At 35.6% G+C, this 22466-nt stretch overlaps 1 protein-coding gene across 1 annotated transcript in view; it reads right to left on the bottom strand.

Annotated features, from left to right (window-relative positions):
- Nucleotides 1–20538, bottom strand: part of LOC122520143 (semaphorin-2A) — a 174221-nt gene extending 153683 nt beyond the window's left edge. The window contains exon 1 of the mRNA XM_043640143.1: nucleotides 18935–20538. Coding sequence (XP_043496078.1) covers nucleotides 18935–19115 — 181 coding nt within the window. The 5' untranslated portion in view covers nucleotides 19116–20538. The remainder of the gene's footprint in view (nucleotides 1–18934) is intronic.
- Between the last annotated feature and the right edge of the window lie 1928 nt (nucleotides 20539–22466).

Below are 22466 nucleotides of genomic sequence, written 5' to 3'. Positions count from 1 at the left end.
GTCGATAGTAGCCTGAGGATCTTCGGTAGTGAAGTGCGTATGGCCTCGGGGAATGATTTGAAATTTAATTAAAATTGTTATTTACCCGCGGGATCAACGTGTTAAAAAAAGAGAGAAAGAGGGTAAGAGGGTAAGAGGGAAAAAGAGAGAGAGAGAAAGAGAGTAGGTTGAACCAGAGGACGAAGCGAGAGAACATTTTTCCCCCCCCCCGACGTCCAGGTAAAATGGTTCCATGATTACTGGTAAACAGCGCGGAAAATGTAATTATCTGCAAAGATTTCCAACCAACTCAACCTCCTCCTTCTCCTTCTTCTCCAACCTATCCCTCCCCCATACCACCTACCCATACCCCTTTTCCAATCCAGCTGCTTCTACTAATTCTCGTACACTTTTTTTTACGTTTCTTATTCGTTCTCGTTCTTCTTCCTCTTGTTTCTTCGTTTTTCTTTTTCTTTCTTTTTTTTTTTTTTCGTAAGACGTAAAACACAAAATTATCGGATTCTTAGGGAAAGATTCTTTTGTCTGTTCTTTAGGAAAAGAAAAAAAATGGTAGAAAAATATTCGTTATATTACAAGAAAGTATTTTCTTTCGTTCCTTCTTCTTCTTTCTTTCCTTGAAACAGAACTATAATATGGATTTGCTAACGCAGTTATTTTCCCTACGACAAGGTCGACGCGTGTAATCTTTTAAAGTGCATCCTCTTCGCCTACCCTTCTTTTTATCTTGTTTTTTTTTTTTTCCTTTATTTCCTTCTTTTTCTTCCCGACAATGAACGACGAGAAAAGTGGAAGCTTTTTCTCATTTTTCTCATTGTGTTCAATGTCATTGCGCAAATACACGTTCCTTCCCTTCCCCCAACCCCTTTTTGTTTGCTCATTTCTTATCTCCTTTTTTTTATTCTTTTTTATAAATCCTAGAAGAGAAATTTTCATCATAGAAAAAGGAAAGAAGATCCATTGTACGGGTTCTTTGTTTACTATTCTCATAATTTTGTAAAAGAAGAGAGAAAGAGAGAGAAATAAAAAGGAAGATTACTATGAATTAAGAGCTTATCAGAAAATAGTAGCACAGTTTCTGAAATCTTATTTCTACTATAAATTCTTCTTACATTTCGATTCTTAATGGTTGCAAGCAATTTTCATTATTACAGAGTGTAATAAAAAAAAAAAAAATAACGCATAGAAAAACTTCAGGAAACAAATATCATCGTAAAATACGTTAAATTTAATATGATGATAATTCGCAATAAGTATATAAATAATTAAAATAAATAATAATAAATAAATAAAAAATAATAAATAATAAAAATATTAAATAAAAAGTTAAATAAATATTATAAAGATATGGGAAGAAAATAAATCACGTTGAAAATGTAACATTTAACGTAGGGTAAAACGGTTTAAACAACGTACAAATTTTACATAAAAGAAATTCATGGAATTTTTGTTCCGCAAAAGGAAAGAAAATTCGCGAACGCGAACAACGAACCTAGTAAAATTTTCTCAATCTACCTTAGCTAGGAAGCTTCCTCCTCGGCGCGTCACGTCGCGACTGTTTTCTCGAAAGCCATGCAAAAGCAATAAAGAAGAGTACGAGGGGGATAGGGGGTGTAGGAGGTAGGGAGAAAGTAGACGGTAAAGCTCGTATCGTTGGGAGCCCGGTGGTGGTGTACTATTAAATACTGACTTCATGGCTCCTTACGACCGAAATTTATTTCCATCCTGGCCGCGCCGGCTGCAAGCCTGCTAATTATCCATTTGCCATTCGCAGTTCTCCCAGCGATGTTTGAAGAAAAACGAACAAATAGAAAGAGAAAGAGAGAGAGAGAGAAAGAGGAAAATACGACACTACCAAAGAAATACTTACACTATCAAAGAAAATTCTTAGCCCGATCATTTGGTTTGTTATTTTTCTTTTTATTACAATTTTCCTTGCATAATTGTAAGTGTTTTTTTGTTTTCTTTTTTTTTTTTAAGAAACTCCACACGATTCTTTAATAATTAACGTTATCGTTAAACATTCATTTAGGATAACTTATCGTTGATTAATTAATATTATTGAAAAATATTAATAGCCTTAGAAAATTTATCAATATCAAAACATCATTCTCGAAAAGTCTCTCGCGTCTCTAACGTTTATTAACAAACTACGCGAACATGTTATCTTCATGCCAACCCCCCGACAACTATATATATATATATTATATAAAGCTTGAAATCGTGATTCGTGAACGACAAGACACCACCGTTGTCTTCGTCGCATATAGTCATAATACTTAATACTAGAGCTCGTTTCACGGCTCTCAGAGCAACGGCCAGTACGTTTATGAGGCCGCTTCGAAATAACCGCTTTAGTCTGCTTCTCTCTCTCTCTCTCTTTCTCTTTATCTATCTATCTATATATCTATCTATCTCTGTTACTTGGAAGAGCAGGGAGAAACCGAGAGGTGTGTACCAGCTGTACAGGGTTGAAATCATTCCCACGAGTATCCTCGTGCAAGAAGATAATCAAACATTCCGAAATAAGAAAAGGTGAGAAAGAGATAGAGAGAAATAGTATACATATAGAAAGTCACATATCGTGTGGATGATTATCACACACAGATGTTACCATTCTTCAATTTACTTTTAAATCAAATTTGATCAGAATCACGAATCTGATTAGAGAGAGAGAGTGTGTGTGTGTGTGTGTGTGTGTGTGTGATACGATCGATCATTTCGTATCGTTGAATATTAAACATTTCTAATGTACCTACACGCAGAGATATATATCTGTAACTATATCCATAGGTAATCGAGGTAATGAAAACTAATGGTTGAGAAATCGATTTTGATTATATCCTCTCATCGAATGGCAAACGTTTTCAAGGTACCATTCAGTTGGTACAATGGACGTCTAATTCGGTTCATTTCCTGGTCACTTCTATACAAAATGATCGTTCTCACGCGATGGATTTCCTCGAACTAAAATTCTCTAACAGTTGTTCTTCCTGGTATAAATTTTCAAAGAAATATTCTCTTACGATATAACGTAAACGTTACCAAAGGGGGAAGAAAAAAGCAAAATATTCATAATAATCGGCATTCGTTCTACAGCTGTTCCGTACGGATGATATACGTAGGTAATTAACCACGTTGTTATAACGTTTAATCTTTTCAAGATATCTCGTGGGACAGTGAAAGAAACGCGTGTGTCGGGATAGAGAAAGCACGCATGCAGAACTTTTACACGCACAGTTAAACGTACAACATAGAAAAACGACGACGACGACAGCTGCTATACGGAAAAACAAATTATAAAGGTCTGTCTGTGGTTCGTATCGATTATAACTTCCGGCTCCTTTCTCAGGTTCCGAAAATTTCTTAAAATATACGTCAAAGTTATTACTATTATTACTAAAATCCTTGGAATTTTTCCTTAAAACTGATTTAATTAAAATTTTGTAAATGTCTATGACGGACAAAATGAATTTATTCGTCGATTTTAATATTAGAGAAAATTCATCGAGAAATCCCGTGAACGTTATAAGAAAATACAATGATTCATTTTCAAAGAAGAGCTTCATCGTAGCCTACCTACTATCGTCTCTCTCTCTCTCTCTCTGTAATTTCTTGAATATATTCTTGGAAAACAAAAGAGAACGTATATAACATATCTAAACGTGTACGTGGTGTATGTGAAAGAGAGAGAGAGAGAGAGAGAGACACAAAATTTCGATCCTAGATAGAGAGAGAAAACTTTCGACGAGGCAGATTGGAGCTGCAAAGTGCAGTCGCAATTGTAAAGCCAACGTTCCTGCTGCTACTGCATTTGGCGACATACCGCAGCAGAGGAAGAAAAAGAAAGAGAAAGACGGTAGTATTACTCGACTAATCACTTTGTAACATGTTGGACGACTGGCTCCTTCGAGGTTGGTAGGAATGAAGAAGAAGAAGAAGAACAAGAAGAAGTATAAAAAAGATGAGGAAGAAGAAGAAGAAGAAGAAGAAGAGAATTCAGAGATAACGTTGTGAGATCGTAGAGGGTGAAGAGTGAGGAGGAGGTAGCTGTCTCTTGTGAGTGGGTCGAGGGTGCTGGAAAGAGGTGAGACGGGCCAACAAACGGTGCCAAGTGCCAACTTCTCTTGTTAGAGAACAATTAAGAAATGCAGTGCAGCGACTACTTGTCCTTTCTCTATCTCTCTCTCTCTCTCTCTCGTTCTTTCTTCCTCTTATTCTCTTCGTATCTATCCACTAGTCTTACCAACACCATTCCTATCGCCATTCCATTTTACTATCCTTTCGTAAACGTAGAAAAGAGAAACTTCGAGTCTAACTCAAATAACGACGCCTCCCCCCCAACGTCCACGAGCGATCGGTAAAAATACTATTTGCCCTGACGTTCGACGATAGACATGTCTTTGTTGTTCTCCGTGTATGCAGATAACAAATTTAATATACGTACATTTTGTTGAAAAATACAAATGTACTATTTTCATAGATCTGTGTCAAAAAAAAAAGGAAATATTTTTTCTTAACGGTAAATTTATCATCCATTGATCTTTCTTGATAAATACAATATATCAATATTTTGGAAAATATTTAAATTCAAGAGAAAATTGGATACGACGGAGACGGAGATATCAAAAAGTTAACGATACTCTTTTAAACACAAGAGAGAGAGAGAGTTTTGCTGCTAATATTAAAAGCGACGGGGGAAAATTAATCAGACTCGAAAATTTGATTCCCTTTTTTGCTTTGATCTTCTTACCCTATCATCTCCCTTCTTTTTTCTTACCTTTACTACTACTACTACTACTAGTTAGTATATATTAACTATCTACTACTACTACACTGCTATTTAACTTCCACCCCTTTCTCCGCTAATTACTCCCTGACTCGAGTTCCAGTAACGACCTTCGCGACGATGATATATACGCCACCGGAAGTTTGTTCAAGTCGAAAAACCTTGCGTGTCTTTATAAGTGAACCCTATCGTTTTCTCTCTCTCTCTCTCTCATTTACATGCGTTAGCCAGACGAATTGCATTTCGAAGTTAAAACGACGATTGGATGGTTTCGTTAATAAAGTGCGTGTCTTAATCAAGAAGTATACCCTGTTTAAGAGTAAACTCGTTTGTAATTGGCTATCATCGTCGTCGTCATCCCATGAAATATATATATTAACGTTAGACCATTGCAACGATATTAAAGTAGAATCGATATTAATTAAATTTCAAAGTTTCCGTTCTATATATATATTAAACTATGATCGAAGTATTATACTTACGCACTTGCACTTGCGCGCACACGCGCATAAGGACACGCATTATATATTTATTAATTAAATATTGATATACTGTCATATAGAAATAATGATGACGAAACACGTAATTTTACGAAGTACCGAAATACCCGTTCAAAATTAATCTTTTCATTATACTTGATGCATCACGTATGTGTGTGTCTGTGTGCGCGCATCTCCACAAACAAAATCGGAAAATTTGTCTATAATCATCGGATTAATATCGTCCGAAACAATAAACAAATAAAGAAAGACAATGAACTTACGTTTAATAGCAATCTTTTTTAAGAATACTTGGCATCAATAAGAAAAATAAAAGAAGATATTATAATCGTTGCCACGGGGATAATAGTCTAAAAAGTTGGTTAATGTTTCGTAATAGAAAATTAAAGGGGTTGATACCACCCTTCGTAACGGTCTGTACCAACGTTACGTGACCGCATGGTAATAGTGGTGGTGGTGGTGGTGGTACCGTCGAATCTTTCTACTACCTTTCGTAAAAAAAAAAAATGAAAAGAAAAAGTAAACTTCGTGACGAAAACGCGTTGCCTTTCCTCCAAACGATATTCTAAACTATTCCGAGAAACGTCCAATATGTCGATAATTTGGATTACTTCGAAATAAATAGAGCCAACATGTGAAAGATTGAACATTTGAAAGGATAACTCTTGACATTTAAATAGAAGAAAAAAATTACTCTTTCATCTCGAATTTGTTCTCTCTTTCTCTATCTTTTTTTTCTATCTATGTATCTATCTATGTCCTGCTTGAGCACACACATACATACATACATCGTAACGTGTATAGATAGAAAAACATAATAGACATATGTAGAAACACAAAACTCTACTGTCGATATTGATCCACCAACGAAATTTAAGCTGACAGTCGTTCATCCGTACGCAGAGTATATGGAATAAAAGCAGTTTCATTGGGAAACATCGTACGAAACGTAATGTCAACAAACACCCACCACCAAACCATCCCTTCCCCAACCATCCCACCCTTCTCTCCTCTTGCTACGTCGACACGAACGACGATCATATACGACTGCGAATGTCACGTGAAATAACAGAATAAAACACGCTTTTTTCTATCTCCTCTATTTCTGCTCTCTCTCTCTCTCTCTCTTTTTACACTTGTTCCCAACCGCTAAAAGACCTCGAACGTACTTGCAGTACAGGTGAAAGTTTTCTCTTTTTGTCTTTCCTTTTTTCATTCTATTTCTAAAAATATTTGCAATCTAATATAACTACGGTCTAGACACACCGTATCGAGAATGCGTTCAGATACATAGATATCATTTGAATAACGAAAATATTACGATTCAAAGAATCACGAAGAGAAAAAAGAAACAAAGGAAGGAGAGTCGGTCTTAGCAAGAAATATAAATGCATTCTCAATGTCGAGGCTGCGAGGTCTCGAAATAGTTGCACGCGAGTTCATAGTTCATACCCTACCAAAAAGGGTTGGCCTCGTATACACGCTAGCAAGCTAGCTAGCTAGCTTGCAAGCTAGCTAGACGCTCCAATGACGGAGGAGGAGTTTTTTCTACAAGTCCGAAACTACTCACAAGATTCGAGACGACCTGACTCGCAACCTGACCCTCGACCTCGAGGATCGTGGTAATTGCGTGCGAATACCGGGACGTCGGCGTCTCGGTAGCTTTTTATTGCCGGTCGTTAGTATAATTAGCTCTGCTCTCTCTCCCTCTCTCTCATTCTCATGAGAAAGGTTCGTTGGTGTATTCAGGGCTCTTTTAGTATAATAGAATCAGGTTCTCTCGAGATACTGTTCAAAATTCTATGAAATTATCGTCAATTTGTAAGGATTTTATATACATGTCCTATGTGTGTACGTATATATATATATGTATATAATAATACATTTATAAATTTGTTTGAATGAACGAAATAAAAAAACTCGTTTGCCGCGAGGTGTTAATTACTCGTGGAATTGATTAGAATTCCGATATACCGGAAATAAATTCTATCCTGAGTATATTTACTTTTCGATCGAACCGCATATAGTACTATAAAAGAACGATAAAAATGTCAAGAGAGATACGATATATAAACGCCATGTAAGTATCTTGAAAATCTAAAAGGAGAGAGAGAGAGAGAAGAAAGAAAAAAAAAGATCGTCATCTCCTATCACATGAGAGAGAGAGAGAGAGAGAGAGAGAAAGGGAGAAAAACACGGTAGAATACAAAAGAGAAACATATGTATGAGACGTGTCAAAAATACCCCCTCTGTCTGTTTCTTATCCTTAAAAGGGGTGGGTGCGATAGTGTTATATACTCCTCTGTATCAAAAGAAAAAAAAAAAAAAGGAAAAAAGAAAAACAACCCTCGGGCACGAAGGATTCTTACTGGCTCTCCTCCCCTAGCAGCACGTTGAAAATCTCGAAATACCCGAATTACCGGTCGCTCGAATGGTCGTTCGTGCGAGAACCGTGAAAGGAGGAAAAGAAAAGAGAGGAAAAGCGGAGACGTAAAAGAGAAAAGAAATAACGGAGAGAGAAAGAGAGAATAATAGGGTAGCTTCGAAGAACGTGGTCGATGAGGTTGCTGCTTGCTGAAGACGAATCGAAACGAACGCGTCGATGTGAAAACGTCGACGACGTCGTCTCCGAGTACCAACCAACCAACCAACCAACCAACCAAGGCAAGATGATGATCGAGAGAAAGAGAAATAGAAATAGAAATAGAGAAAGAAAATTCTTTTCGTCGTATCCGTCGAGGTGTTGGGTAGGTGGTAGCTGTTGATATCGCTCGTAACAATTTATTCGCTCGACCAACGACACGAGGGGGTTTGCTGCTGGCTGCATTTCTATCTCTCCATCCTCTCTTTCTCGCTTCACGAGAGAATAAGAGATTCCTCTTCTTTCCCCCATTCCCCCACTCTCCACCATCCTCCTTCCACCTCCTACCACCATATCACCTTTTTTCTTCTTTCTTTTTCTTTTCAATATCGCTATGCGAGATAAAGCGAGATTCAATTTCCTTTCTCTCTCCTTCTTCCGGCATTTCGAACCTTCGAAAAGAGAAAGAGAGGGAGTGAGAATGAGAAAATGAGAGAAAGAGTAAGAATTGTAGAAGAGAGATCTGAAATTCCTGCGACGGGGTAGATATCGTTTGGGATACACTACGCTCTCTCTCTCTCTCTCTCTTCTCTTTCATTCCATTTCCAGTTCCTCTCGTTTCTTCTTATAAATGTCGAAGGGGGAAAACAGAGAGATAACTTTGAACACGTGGAAAGGTTTTCGAGGGATACACGAACGAAACCTTCTTTTTCTTTTCCTTCCTTGAAGAAAAGCGACAAGGATAGAGAAGAATTAAGCAAGAACGACTATCTTCTTCTACTACTACTACTAGTTCCCTTTTTCTAGCTCCGTTTGTACGATGAAGTATTTTGATAAGAACGGAACACAACCCAGACGACGATAAACGTGCGCGCTGTTTATTGATAGAGGAGGACTACCACCACCACCACCAATTAGCCGTTCATCGTTGATCGTTTTTTCCACACTTCGATGATCACCCCCTTTTTTTCCTTTTATTCTTTACGATCGATTGCAATCTTTCAATTGGTCTTATCAAAAATAAAAAACACCATAAACGTCAAGATACAAATCTTAAGATACTTATTGGAATCTAATTTTTCTATATTTAAATTAACAAGTTAAGGAGAAAAACTGTTGGTGTGATGATGATGATAATGATAATGATGACGAAAAGTTTTCAGTTGCGCTTATTCCGGTAACAGAGGTTATATGCAAATGCAAACACGAAATTGGAATCTTCATTCCCGTCGAACGCTCGCATTCTTGTGCCTGAAAGTTCGCGTTTCTTGTTTCGAAACGGGTTTCGAAACTCCCATCGTTACAAATCGTAACTAAAGCACTCGTGCAGTCAGTCCGAATGTACTCTCTCTCTCTCTCTCTCTCTCGCTTGCTCTCTTTCCTTTCTACCTTCTCTCGTTCATTCGATCCACATTCTACAGGATCTATTTACACAGAGGATATACGTAAATGTATACACATGCATTGACACACACACCCATACAAACCATACAAATACATACATACATACACACATACACACACACATGACAGGTTCTCCGTAAAGTTGCATTCCAAGTCGTAGGGTAAGTTCCAATTGAATAGAAGGAATAGAGAAAAGACGATACAAGAAGGGTGGGTTTTCGCAACGTCTTGGCGAAGATCCACCCCTTTACCCCCTTAGCAAAGCTTACTCCGGGAACAGGGAATCTCGTTAAGCCGCATAAAAGAACTTAAAGCGTAGTTAAGGCACGCTCGAATCTTAGGAGCTCGTAACCATAAGGTGAGCAGAAGAAAGACAAAGAAAATGAGAAAGAGAGAGAAAGAGAATAAGAAAGTGTAATACCCAGGGTAGTTTACAACACGACACGGGCAACGACTTTCATAAACCTAAGACTTAAGGTAGGATATTTTCCTTAGCTTCCACCACCCAAGATTTTCTTCTATCGGCTTGGATATTATGTCGTGCTGATTTTTTTCACATTCTTCTTTCTCTTCATCGTCCTCCTCCTCGGCGTTGTCGTCGTCGTCGTCGTCGTCGTCGTTTACTTTTTCTTCTATTTCGAGATGGAGATACTTTCAGAATCCACCGAGTAAACTTTTACGCAAAACAAATCACTTTTTAAGTCTTCTCGAACGTACACTCTTTTTATTTTTTCTTATTCCTCTAGTATTTCTTTTCTTTTCTTTTATTTATATTATTTTTTTTTCTTTAACAAAATATATAACATTATTACGCATGTCTGACATTTAATAATTATTTTAAAGAAAGTAACAAGAAGAAAAAAGAATTTCTCGTTAAAAGACTCTACCCTTTATCGTAACGTGTTATAATGATAATAATAATAATAATAATAATTTTCGAGATATATCCCATCCTAACGTGTGTAATATAAACGGGGAATCCCCATATTATTATTTCCCAACCGAGGTAAAGCTAAAGTCGAGAAAACAATCCCGTTGTGTTGCGTTTATAGTACCGTCATTACCAACGTTCTGATCCATTTTTTACGGTGGCTCGACGCTCGAAAAATTTCATTTCTCTCTCTCTCTCTCCCTCTCTCTTGGCAAACAAAAATGAAAGAGAGAGAGAAAGTACAACGACCGACGGAAGGAAAGGGGATCCTCTAGTTATGGGGTGAAAACGAGAGGTACAAACCGTGATAGCATGCGTTTCTAAACGTTTCCCAGACAAGCTAGACGACGTATTATATCCTCGTTATCCTTTTTATCGCGTACTCGGATCGCCCGTGACTTTAAAATCGTTTCCTCTTTTTTTTTCTTCTTTCACTTCCCTCTTTCTCTCTTTCACTATTTCACTCTCTTTCATTTTTTGTTTTTGGTCTACATGTGGGCTAGCCACTAGGGCGCCTCCACTCGGGTTCTACATTTTTGCACGTCGAGTACAAAGTGTTTTTAGAGGGTGTATAAAGGAAAAGTAAGAGAGAGAGAGAGAGAGAGAGAGAAAGGATAAGAGGGTAAAAGAGGTTTTCTCTCTGAAAAGGGGTGACCGTAATCCTGTCGCTGGAATATCCTTTACGTAACTTCCAAGTTGGATACCTGTTTTCTACCTTTTCACATTCTTTTCTTTTTTCCCTTGTGTTTTATCATTTAACTCCCCCCCCCCACCGCACCCCTGCCAGCCTCATTATTCTCTCTCTCCTCTCTCTTTATTCCTTTTATTATTTTATTTTCTATTCTGTTCCCTTTTTATGTTAGTTTGTTTGCGAGATTAGATCTTACATATACATGTATATTCCACTATTTGCAGTTTACGAGAAAAGCCAATAGTAACGATTGCTTTTTTTTTTCCCTTCTTTTCTTTTAATTTTTTTAAATTCCTGTTTCCTTAACAAGCTACACGAAGGAGTAAGCTTAAAAAATTCGACGCGTCACAAAATTTTATTTAAACGAATTCCCAAGTGACTAAATAGCTTTGCTAAACGGATTCACGTTGATATTACTCTTGAATTTTTATCAACAGAAACGCGTGCATGTTTTCGTTCGTTTATTTACTCCACCCCCTCCCTATTATGTTTCTCTTTCTCTCATTCTTCATATATTATCTGTTTTTTTTTCTTTCTTTTTCTTTTTCTTACCAACTATCCTTTACATTTTATTTCTTTCTTCGATCAGCTTTACTCCTTTAACCCTTTTCACCTATCCTTTTTTTCTTTCGCAAACAAAATTCCTTCTTTATTTCTTCCATTTTTTATTTCGTTAGAAAAATTTTCTAATCATTTTTTTTTTTAATTAAAATATAATTCTATATATACAACGAGAACGTAATGAATACACTTAATAGTTTAACCATATGGACGAAATAACTATTAATAAAATATACTTTGTTATAGTCTTTTTGAAATAATTATTCAAGCTAATCTATATACAGAACGAACCCGATCCGTCACGTTGTAATACATACATATATAATACACATACATTTATATATTGTATACTTCGTTCCATTTTCAATTTAGCTTTACAATTAATCAACGTCAATTTTTAATATATCAGGAAAAAAGAATTGAGAGATCAACGATGATCGATTAATCGTACAGAATTGACGTGTGACCGATTTTTGGGCGTTACTAAAATCAGGACGAGAGAACGATAGATGGCAAAAAGAATAATTTTTCTTCATTTTTCTTCAAATATAATTACGTTCTCGACAAACACACATACGCACACATATATATATATATGTATTAAGAATAAAAAGTTGTCTAGACGACCGATATAAAACTAAACTAAAAACTAAAAGATAAAGGTGTTCGTTTCTACAGTCAAAGTGCCATACTACAACGACCAATCCCGACGTCTCGTTGTTAGTTAATCCCTCTTGGTGATATACAAGGAAAAAGAGAAGGAAAATCATAAGAAGGCAAAGTGGCAAGAAAGAAAAAAGAAATAAGTAAGAGAGAGAGAGAGAAAGACAAAAAGATAGAGAGAAGACGTTGGAAAACACGGGAAAAAGCCGACACACTGCGTTCTCGAGCTTTTAATCTTGGAAATCTTTAAGACCGGCGGCGACCAAAGAGAAACTCTCGTCTAGCTGTTTGCATCTTTCTCTCTCTCTTTCTCTTACTTTCTATCTTTCTTCATCCTTACTTGGCTACTTGCGCAAACATCATTCGCAGATTTCTAGGGACTGCAAAGAGAGTACTCACCCGAGCTTCTCGAGTTTACGGTTGAATTAAGGATTTACGTTGAGTAATCCGCCAGTTGGAGGCAGACCTCCTCCTTGGTAAAAAATAAAAAAGAAAAGAAGAGAAGAAATTGGAATGGGAGCAAGAGGACGGGAGGAAAGGAGGGAGAAGGGTGTAACGAAGGCAATAGAAAAAGAGTAAGAGTTTTATTTCCTGCATTTTTTCTCTCTTCCCCTCCGCCCTCGGGAAAAAAAAAAAAAAAAAAAAATAACTAAATAGATAGATAAGAAAAATCAGGTCTCGATATAAAATTAATAACGATTTATTTGTATCATATTAATCAAATTATTTTTCTTTTTGGCTCCGTTTTATCTTCCTTTCCAATTTGCCTAGGGAAAGGGAAAAAGAAAAAAAAAGAAAAACAAACATCGAAACTTGCAAATTGTACTACCAACTAGCACGTAGGACGGATCGTATCATCGACTGATAAATCAATCAGTTTCAATTATCTAAGTGCATACACGTCGTTGATTTTTCGAAACTATTTAAATTCGATTAGCGAGAGAGATGAACTTTCCTATATTTTTGACGCTTCGACTAGATTCAATTTTCATCGTATGCACGAACGCGTTATTTTTGTTCGATATAAAGTGCTACATTTGAGGGAGTGGGAGGGGTGGGGGTGAAAAAAAGACGGGTTGGAGAAAAATTTGTTTCAAAATAAAAAATACTAAAGAAAAAAAAGAAATAGAAAGAAACAATCGTGGAAAAACGACTCATTAAAATAATAACGACAATAAAACGAAACTCACCGAAAAAATTGGAAAATTATTTAAGTATATATATGTGTGTATGTGCGCATACATCATACGTGCATTTCTCGTACGAAGAAAATTCACAAACGTTACCGAAAAATCAGAGAATATTTGGAACCGCAAATCTCAGGAAAAAGCAAATTGCATATGATAAAATAATACTTTGTCATTAATGTTTCTATCGCAAAGATAAATTACAAAAAATTCCTATCTCAATAGGGGAAACAATTTATGTTGATAAAGTATGGTTTTAATGGACTAAAAAAAAGAAAAGAAAAAAGAGGAAATGACTATTTGAAAAGAAAAATACATTAACGAATTCTTTGAAAATGGCGAAGTGAGCGAATCTCGAAAGGCGGAAATCGACAAGGATGATTTTCGAGCGTTCAACGTAATTGCACTACACATTTAAATGTATACGCACGGAACGACGCAGGCAACTACGGAACGCTACACGTCAAATGCGCGTGTAAATTGGATTAATGGATCGGTTTGAGAAGCGCGTCGAAATTAATATCCGTTCCGTTAGTTAGCAGAGATTCGATACCAGGAGCTTACAGATTCACGATCCTATTGGGCTGGCCGACCAGTCGAACCCGCAAGTGCTGATCAAATTAGTCCTTTCACACATGCGAACATAGAGAGAAACATACACGCGTGAATCTTGTTCCATAATTCGACGAGTAACGTTTACAAAATATTTGATTGATCGTTTTGAATATCGTCGTAAATCGATGTTTATATTATTTTATTTGAAATGTTTCTTTTTCAATGTTTTTTTTAGATAAATATAAAACAGCTTATTTTATCGCGCTCACGTCGCGCAGTATTTTAAACAATTTTTTCCATTAAATATTTTTTTTATATATTATTATGTTCAATATTTATAATCACATTTAAATATATACACTTGTGTAATGCAACCGTACAACACCCTTTTTTTTATAGATACTGACCATTTATTTAACAATATAACTGATCAAATAAACACAAGTATAAAAATAATATTAATTCGCGATCTTTCGAACAATTTGTAATATATATAATATACAATCTATATTATATAGATTGATTTCTTTATGAATACTACACCGTTGTACAAATTCGAGAAACAAAGGAACATATTAAATGTACTTATGGTATAAAGTTTCGATTAGAATTTTCTTCGAACCACAACTCAAGAGAAAGATATCCTTCTCCTCCTTCTCCTCTTTCTTTTTCTTCTTCTTCTTCTTCGAAGAAGAAGTTCTACAAACAACAACGACGATCTGAAAGCCTAGAATATCTTATCGGAATAAAGAAAGCAATGTCAAAAGCTAAGAGAGAATTCACAAGTATATTTACTCTTCGATATTGGAATCCATTCTAAGTATATACTTCGACACAGTAACAGAAATCTTATCGTAATCTACTCGAAGACAACATGATATTTCGTCCATCATAATCATAAGATGATATTGAATTTCTAATGTAAGATTCAACGAAAAAAAAAAATCAAACCGACATTTTATTACTGCATCCATATATGTATTTATTATATTTCTCTCTCTCTCTCTCTTTCTTTTCTTTTCTCAAAGTCGTTATTTTACAAGCATCAAAATCTTTGACAGCTTTTCATTAACCATATTTTAACTAAAAGACACGAACTAGAATACGTGGAGAGTTACATTCGAGTGGGTACTAAGTGCTTTTACGTGTAACCCGTTTCAAAATAGGATAATGATAACGTACAATATTATTTAATATTTCTTATTTCTTTTTTTTTTTTTTCCATAGACCACCAGAAGATTAATCGCGACTAACGTTGATTTACGATAACAATTCATATTTAAATACATAGATATAACTTTACATTTTTATTAATACACAACATACTGTATTTTTTTGTTTATAATAAAATACGAGTTAGTTGAAAACGATATTACACATATGTTCCTATTTGTATAAATCATTTATTTTTTTCCCTTTTACTCAACCCTGACTCTATAAAATATGAAATAAAAAAAAGAATGAAATAAGTAAATAATGAGAAAGAGAGAGAGAAAAAAAGAAGAAAAAAAAAAATACCTACACGAGAGATCGAAAATATCTAGCGATCGTTTGATAACGTTACCGACTAAAAAACTAGCGACAACGAAATCACGAATTTCGCAAAGGATATCGTATTCCTATACCTCTAAAAGCACGCAAAGAGAAAAATAAAGAAAAATAGAGAAAGAGAGACAGGGATACAGCTGTCGTCTGTGAAATTCCTCTTGCTCTCCTGAGTGCGTGCTGGGTCCTTCCAGTAACGGGGGAAGACGAGGAAGAGAGAAAGAGGGAAAAGAGAGAGGGAGGGATAGAGAGAAACTATGAGGAAAACGGAAAGAGAAAGAGAGGGGCAGTGTTATATCGGAATGAGAGAGAGAGAGAGAGAGAGAGAGAAATGCAACGAGTTGAAGCAGACGCGTACACTCGACTTCCACACGAGCAAGCAACCCACAGGAAAGCGACCAACCATAGAGAACAGCAGAACAACCATACACACGACCGACCAACCGACCATTCCACATTCCATTCGATGCTTCTCTCTCTCTATCCTGGCCACATAATGAAGTCAGTCCCAACCGTTCTAAGCCCTGGTAATATCGCGTGGCACCAAGAGAGAGAGAGAGCGAAAGAGAGAAAGAGGAAGAAGGCACAGTATTTTCCTACCCTTTCGACAGTCCTTTGCTACCACGCCGCCCTTTCTCAATACCTTCCAAGATAATATTAGTGATATATGCTAACTGGTTTTTCGGTTCGGGATACGTTTCTACCTTTTACTACTCTATTTCTATCTCTTTTTGTCTTATTCATTTTCTTTCTCTTTTCACGCGTGTATGATATCTCTTGTCCTTTTCTTCCCTCTTTCTCTTTTTCTTCAGCTTAAACGATTTGCCACGCGTTTTAGGGTGGCTAGAAGCACCCTCAAGTCTACTATATACTATATCTGTACATAGATATATTGTGTGTGTATATATACATATAACGAAGGTGTATATACCGTATACCTATATCTATCTCACTCACCCCTTAAGAAAAACGTCCGGGGGAAGTTTAATCCCTCGTGGATCGCCGCGAAAAGTGTTTTCGCACGTTGCGAAAATTCTACCGGGAAAACCCTCACCCACCTCCCGTTTATACGAAAGCGACGGCCACTGGATTGACCAGGGAATAGCGAGTTCCGGATTTTCAAGGGGCTATTACGTTTCGACGCTAGCTGGGTATCGTCGAATTTAGTTATTGCTTGGCTTTAACGCTGGGAAAAGAAACTTTTAACGATAGATGATGCTTTTTGCGATTAATTTGACCGGGGGAGGGGGCAGAGGAGGGGAAAGGGGAAGGAAAAAGAAAGAACTTATTATTTACACAAAATAAATATATCTGAAAATGATACGAGATGATTGTCACGCGTTACTTTATAAATTTCGATTACATTTAAATGAAGAAATTTCTAAGCTTTTCTTTGAACGTAATTCAATCGAAGAATTACCAGTAAGTAACAGTTTCTCTCTTAAGATAAAACGTCGAGTTCATTTTCAGTGAACGTCTCAAACGCTCTAACGCCCTTTTAAACCGGTGTTGCCAACGAGTTAAAAGCAAAGACGACAGTCTTACGGAAAAGCTTTTCCATAAAATGATCTCGCGTGCGAGTTTCCATAGGCGATGAATAATAAATCCACTGATGTGAGAGAACTTGACGAGAACATTGTAAAACACTTTCACGTTTAGTTACTACATATTATTATCCTATCAAAGTGGCAACGTTTCTTTGACGATTCTAATTATATCAATAAAGATGTTAACTAGTTTTAATAAACAATTTTTTGATCGTATGTATAATAATATCGTTCAAATAATTATTTTACATCGAAAAAGGTTATTTAGTTTATCTCATCTGACGCATCAAGTTTCTTTTCGTTAGTATCGATTTATAAATCTACTAAGCTATTAATAAGATTTAATTCTATATTCCCTTTCATTCGTTTATATATGTTTTTATTTTTTTATTTTTTTACTTTTTATTTTCTTTTTTTTTATACTTTCGAATTTGATCTTTCCCATATTCTCGTTTAAAATTAACGGTTTTAATACGAGCCAACCGATAATGTCTTTCAAGCTCGTTATCAAGCACGAGTACAATTTTTCATCTTGACAGAAAAGTAACGTGATCGCGACTTAATCTAGAAGGGCCTATGTTATACGTCATTTCTTTTATGTACTAACGCGAATAAGTACGAGTAAAGGTATTAACGTAAATCTGTCTCAATCTGTACGCACGGTCGCACATTTTTACAAGGCCAAAGAAGAAAACGTCAAAATATACGACGATGTTCGTGTATAATAAATTTCGATAAATTATCGTATTCGAATAATAAATACGTTTACGTAGCAACAAAATTAAAACGAGAATTATTATAAGAACGTTCTACGATTAATGCGGAATTAAATATAAATTCTACAACGTTGTTGCCCGTTGCGAATAAGTAGGTCGTGAAAATTAGATGCACGATATAGAAACATTTTTATGCCAATGATAATTTAATTTCAACAAAATTTTTTCTACGAGCACTAATTATCAAGGTAAAATGCATTATTCCAACGTGTAATTATATTAGATTATTATTATTTATCTCGAAAACTATACTTGAATTATCTTCAAAATTATTCTATTAATTGTCTCGTTAGAAAAAAAAAAATAACACGTTAAATAATGAAATGATATATATATTTTATATAAATAATATTATACATAATATACAAGACTACACGATTGTCGAACAATTTTGACATAACAACGTCGACGAATTTGAACTATAAATAATTTATTTGCAAAGATAATGAAAATCACATTAATAAAACATATTTTGATAAAAACTTTTTTCGAGATTAGAAAGTCGTATACTGTGTACGACATTTGTGTATTCTTGTTTCTCTATATCTTTTCAAAGCTTCCTCCCACGACGATATATAGGCTAATTTAATCACAAACTAGGTACATATATATATACACGAGAAGAAAATCACAACTTTCTAATTCCGTTTTGATCGTAGACTCGAACACGTCAACTCTACGCGTACACGTGTTCGCTTCGCGAGTTTTGAAAAAAAGCTAACAAAAAGTTACGAAAAAAAAAAAAAAAGAAAAAAGAAAAAGTACAAGTTTTACCCTAAGCAAACTTTCAAAGCAACCTCTCCTCCTCCTCCCACTCTTTCTCCCTACCCTCTTTCTCTCTTGTCGACGATGAGAAAAAAAAATGCTTCGTTTACGGAGTTACTTTCAAGTTTGAGTTTGGTTTATGTCCCTTCAGTGAAATACATTCGATATAAAAAAAAAAAAAAGAAAAAGAAAAGAAAGTAGATAAAAAAAAAGACATATAATTTAGAAGAAAACCATGTGTGTCGTCGATACGATATATTCAGCTTTTATTTCTTTCGAATAGAATTTTATCTAAATACGAAATAAATCAATTTTTCTATATAATAAGAACATTCGTGCATTTATGTGGATAAATATGTTTTTTCGTATACGTAGAGACATACATATATAATATCTATATAGATAATGTATGTATTCGGGAAGATTAAAGGAAGAAACAAACCTTTATGATGCCTCAGGTGAGATCGTCCACAGCAAGGTTGTTCAAAATAAGCGTGTCCAGGATGAGCAGCAGCTAAAAGCCTGCTGGCCAAGCCGCTAGGTAGAATTTGTACCAGGACAGCTGCTAGAACAGCTGCCCTCACCAGGAACGACATCGTATCCGGTAACCTTCGTCTCTGCATTTTTTCCCAAATCAACTTCCACAGATTTTATTCGAGATTTTTTACTTTTTATTTTTTTCTCTCGTATTATCAAACGTTGTAGTATGCGTAGATATATATTGTAAGTAACGAAAAACAAAACCAAAAAATATTCCCGAATTCACTCGAATTAATCGAAGAACAATTTTACATCGACGAATTAAAAAACTAAACGAAAAAGAACCATCTCTATCTTCTACTTTATTGTTTTTGTTTTATTAAACGATCCATTTAAAACGAACCAACACACGTTTTCGAGAAATAAGAAAAAGAGCTTTACAGAGATATCACTTTTTAAGTTATTTTTCTAGGTAATTAATGAATTTTCAACGACACGCGATATATCGAGCTTTTAAGATCGATAATATTCTAACGAACACTATAATAACCAGCGTATAATGAAAAACACGCGTATATATGTTTATCCTTTTTTCTCTTCTCTCTCTCTCTCTCCTTCTTTTTTTTCTTAGATTAGAAACACAGAATTTTGAACGTTGGCACAGGTAAAACCTATACACTAGGATACACAAGGTATATACCTGTTAGATGAAAGAGAGAGATGAAAATTCAAACGCGTGGTTCGTTCTTATCCCTACTCTTTTCCTTTATTCCTTTCTCTTGGACGCCTTCGGTATTGCCTTTGGTACTACCTTCGGTACTGCTGCCTTCGGTACTACCTTCGGTACTACCTTCGGTAGTACCTTCGAGGACAAAGGAATTCTCTCTTTTCTTTCTTCTTTGTATAATGATCGAAGCTCTTGCCTCGTGTACTCTGTCTAAGGCTATCTGTCGACTTTCTCTCTCATATTTTCTATGGATAGACATTAAAACAAAAATAGTATTTCCTGTCCACAGGATTCTTCTTTGACAGATGACAATATAACAAGAAAACACTTTAGATGATCTTCGATGAATGCTCTTCTTCAATTTGCTTCGTATTATTACTTCCGGTTTCCTCCTTTCTTCACCGTTACCATATTAAGTAACACCTTTAAGCACCGTCTAATATTGCTTTATTCTTTTATTATTATTACACTATTATTATTATTATTATTTTTTGTATTTTTATCGTAAGTTGGTAAAACTTAGGAAAGAGAGTACAGGCACAACTAAATATAACAAAGAGACGCAATGTTTGTCGTCACATCCGTTCGATCGGTACACCACAAACTTTATTCACGGTTTAACCACGTTTACATAACGAATATACTTTTATTTCTAACGATACCACGACATTATTATTATCTATCTTCTGTTTATCGTTAAATTTGAAAGCACCCGTAATAATAGGAACGCTTAGATGAGAGATTATGGCGGGATAACGCGAGTTCTTCGAACGAGATGCAATAATAACCTCCCTCTTTGGAGGCCGCGGCACGACTGTTACTCTCTCGCATGAACGTTGCCGCGTTCAGATCCACGACTGCGCTCGGCTTCCTTCGTAAAACTTCGACCGTTTTCGTATTCTCGTGCCGCCCCCAGCGCCGAGACTCGTTGCCGTGGTAGCCGCAACTTTTACGCGATTCACACGCGCCAACCTTACGAAGAAAAAGAAAAAGAAAAAAAAAAACAACCTTTTCCTATCTTTTTCTTTTTTTTTTCTACTTACCTATGTGTGAAGTATTTAAGATTATTTTATTGTCACTTCATAGTAACTTTTTTTTCCCGCTTTAGCAACTTTATCACATATTTTTTTTACTACTAGAATGCATTCTCCGACCTAAAAATATTTTTATTTATCACGTATGATTTTTAACATAAATAAATTAATTTAAACGATATTTCAATTATTTTAATCGCATTGGAAAATAACAGATTTAATTTCAAAATTTGTTGGATTAATAATGTTAAACATCCGGATCGTTGCTCATGAGAATTTAGTTTATCTCTAACGAAAATGCGGATGATAGTAATGGATAGTGTCAGTAAATTTTCTGCGAATAAAATTGGACGGATAATCGTGATCAGTATATCATAAGTAAGTTTGTCGAAACAAATTAACAGAAGTTAGCAGTTGTAATAACTATTATTATGATAATTATCGTATAATTTAAATCGTAATAAATATTAGATCTTTCCTAATTCAACGATCGTTCTACGATTAGTTACGATATTATACACGAGGTAGATGTATTTTTTTGTTTTTTAAATAAAACACAAAATATCCAATAAGAATATTATCAAAATAAAGAATGTTCATCTCGAGAGAGCATAATATTCACGCTAACTCGAAAAGAATTCGTAGAAATTAGATTTATAACTTGAGATAGAAACTGATGAAAAGGATGCATCGAGATACTTGAAGATAACTTTTTGAAGAAACGAAAAATAAATGATTCCAACAGTTCTCGTAGTCTTTTATATCGTCTACCGGGTGTCGGGAGAAACGCCTTAAGGCAGTCACCTTCGACTTTCGTGAGAAGAAGAAAGAAGGAAAATTGAAAAAGAATAAAGAATAAAGTAAGAGGAAACTGTCGCGAAAGAGTACGTAAGGAAGCTCGCGAAGAAGAATGAGAGAAAGAGAGATAAAGATAGAAAGAGAGAATAGAAGGGTGGTATGAATAAGTCGATATGCTAATGCGAAAACCTCCAAAGTTAGCCGAGTCGAGTGACTAAAGAAAGTTACGAGGCATCCTGGATGTTCGGTACAAAGTGTCCCTGGCTAACGCAAAAGGAAGAGGAGAGGAGAGGAGAGGAGAAAAGAGAGAAGAGAGAACAGGAGGAAAAGGAGGAAGGAGAAAGAAGAATGATTTTATATAAGAGACAACGAAGCTCCTCTCTCACCATTATCACTTGGTACAAACCACTTCCTTTGTCGTCTTCTTCGTCTCTTTAGCTTCGCCAAGCTTCAAGGATGAGGCAAAAAGGAGAAGGAGAAGGAGGAAGAGGAAGAGGAAGAGGATAGAAAAAGCCTCGGCTGGTGTACCGAAGGTACACGAAAGGGAAGTCGTAAGAATTTTAGAACAAAAGAGAACGGCCCTGTTATAAAGGCAGCCTTACCCTTTTCCTTCTAGGATTCTCCTTGTCCTTGCTCAAGCCAGGATTAAACGAAAGAGGTGAAGGAAAAACGAATAAGAACGAGGAGAAATAAAAAAGAAGATAGGAAAGAATAAAATAAAAAGAAAAAAAAAATAAAAGGAGGAAAAGTCTTGGAGTCTTCTGGAGCAGCCCAGTAAAATCTATCGACCGCCTATCCCATTTCATTTGAAATAGTTTAGAATTGCATGAGCCTCTTTTCTCTGATCTCTAACGTGACCCGAGGACAAGAAGCTTCTTACGAGAAACGCGTGTGAATTTTTTTTCTCTCTTTCTCTCTCTCTCTCTCTTTTATTT

The sequence above is a fragment of the Polistes fuscatus genome, unplaced genomic scaffold (genome assembly GCF_010416935.1).
Source record: "Polistes fuscatus isolate 324 unplaced genomic scaffold, CU_Pfus_HIC Scaffold3, whole genome shotgun sequence".
NCBI classification, from domain to species: Eukaryota; Metazoa; Arthropoda; class Insecta; order Hymenoptera; family Vespidae; genus Polistes; species Polistes fuscatus.
The sequence above is the reverse complement of the archived record's forward strand: the minus strand, read 5'-3'. Positions and strand labels throughout refer to the sequence as shown.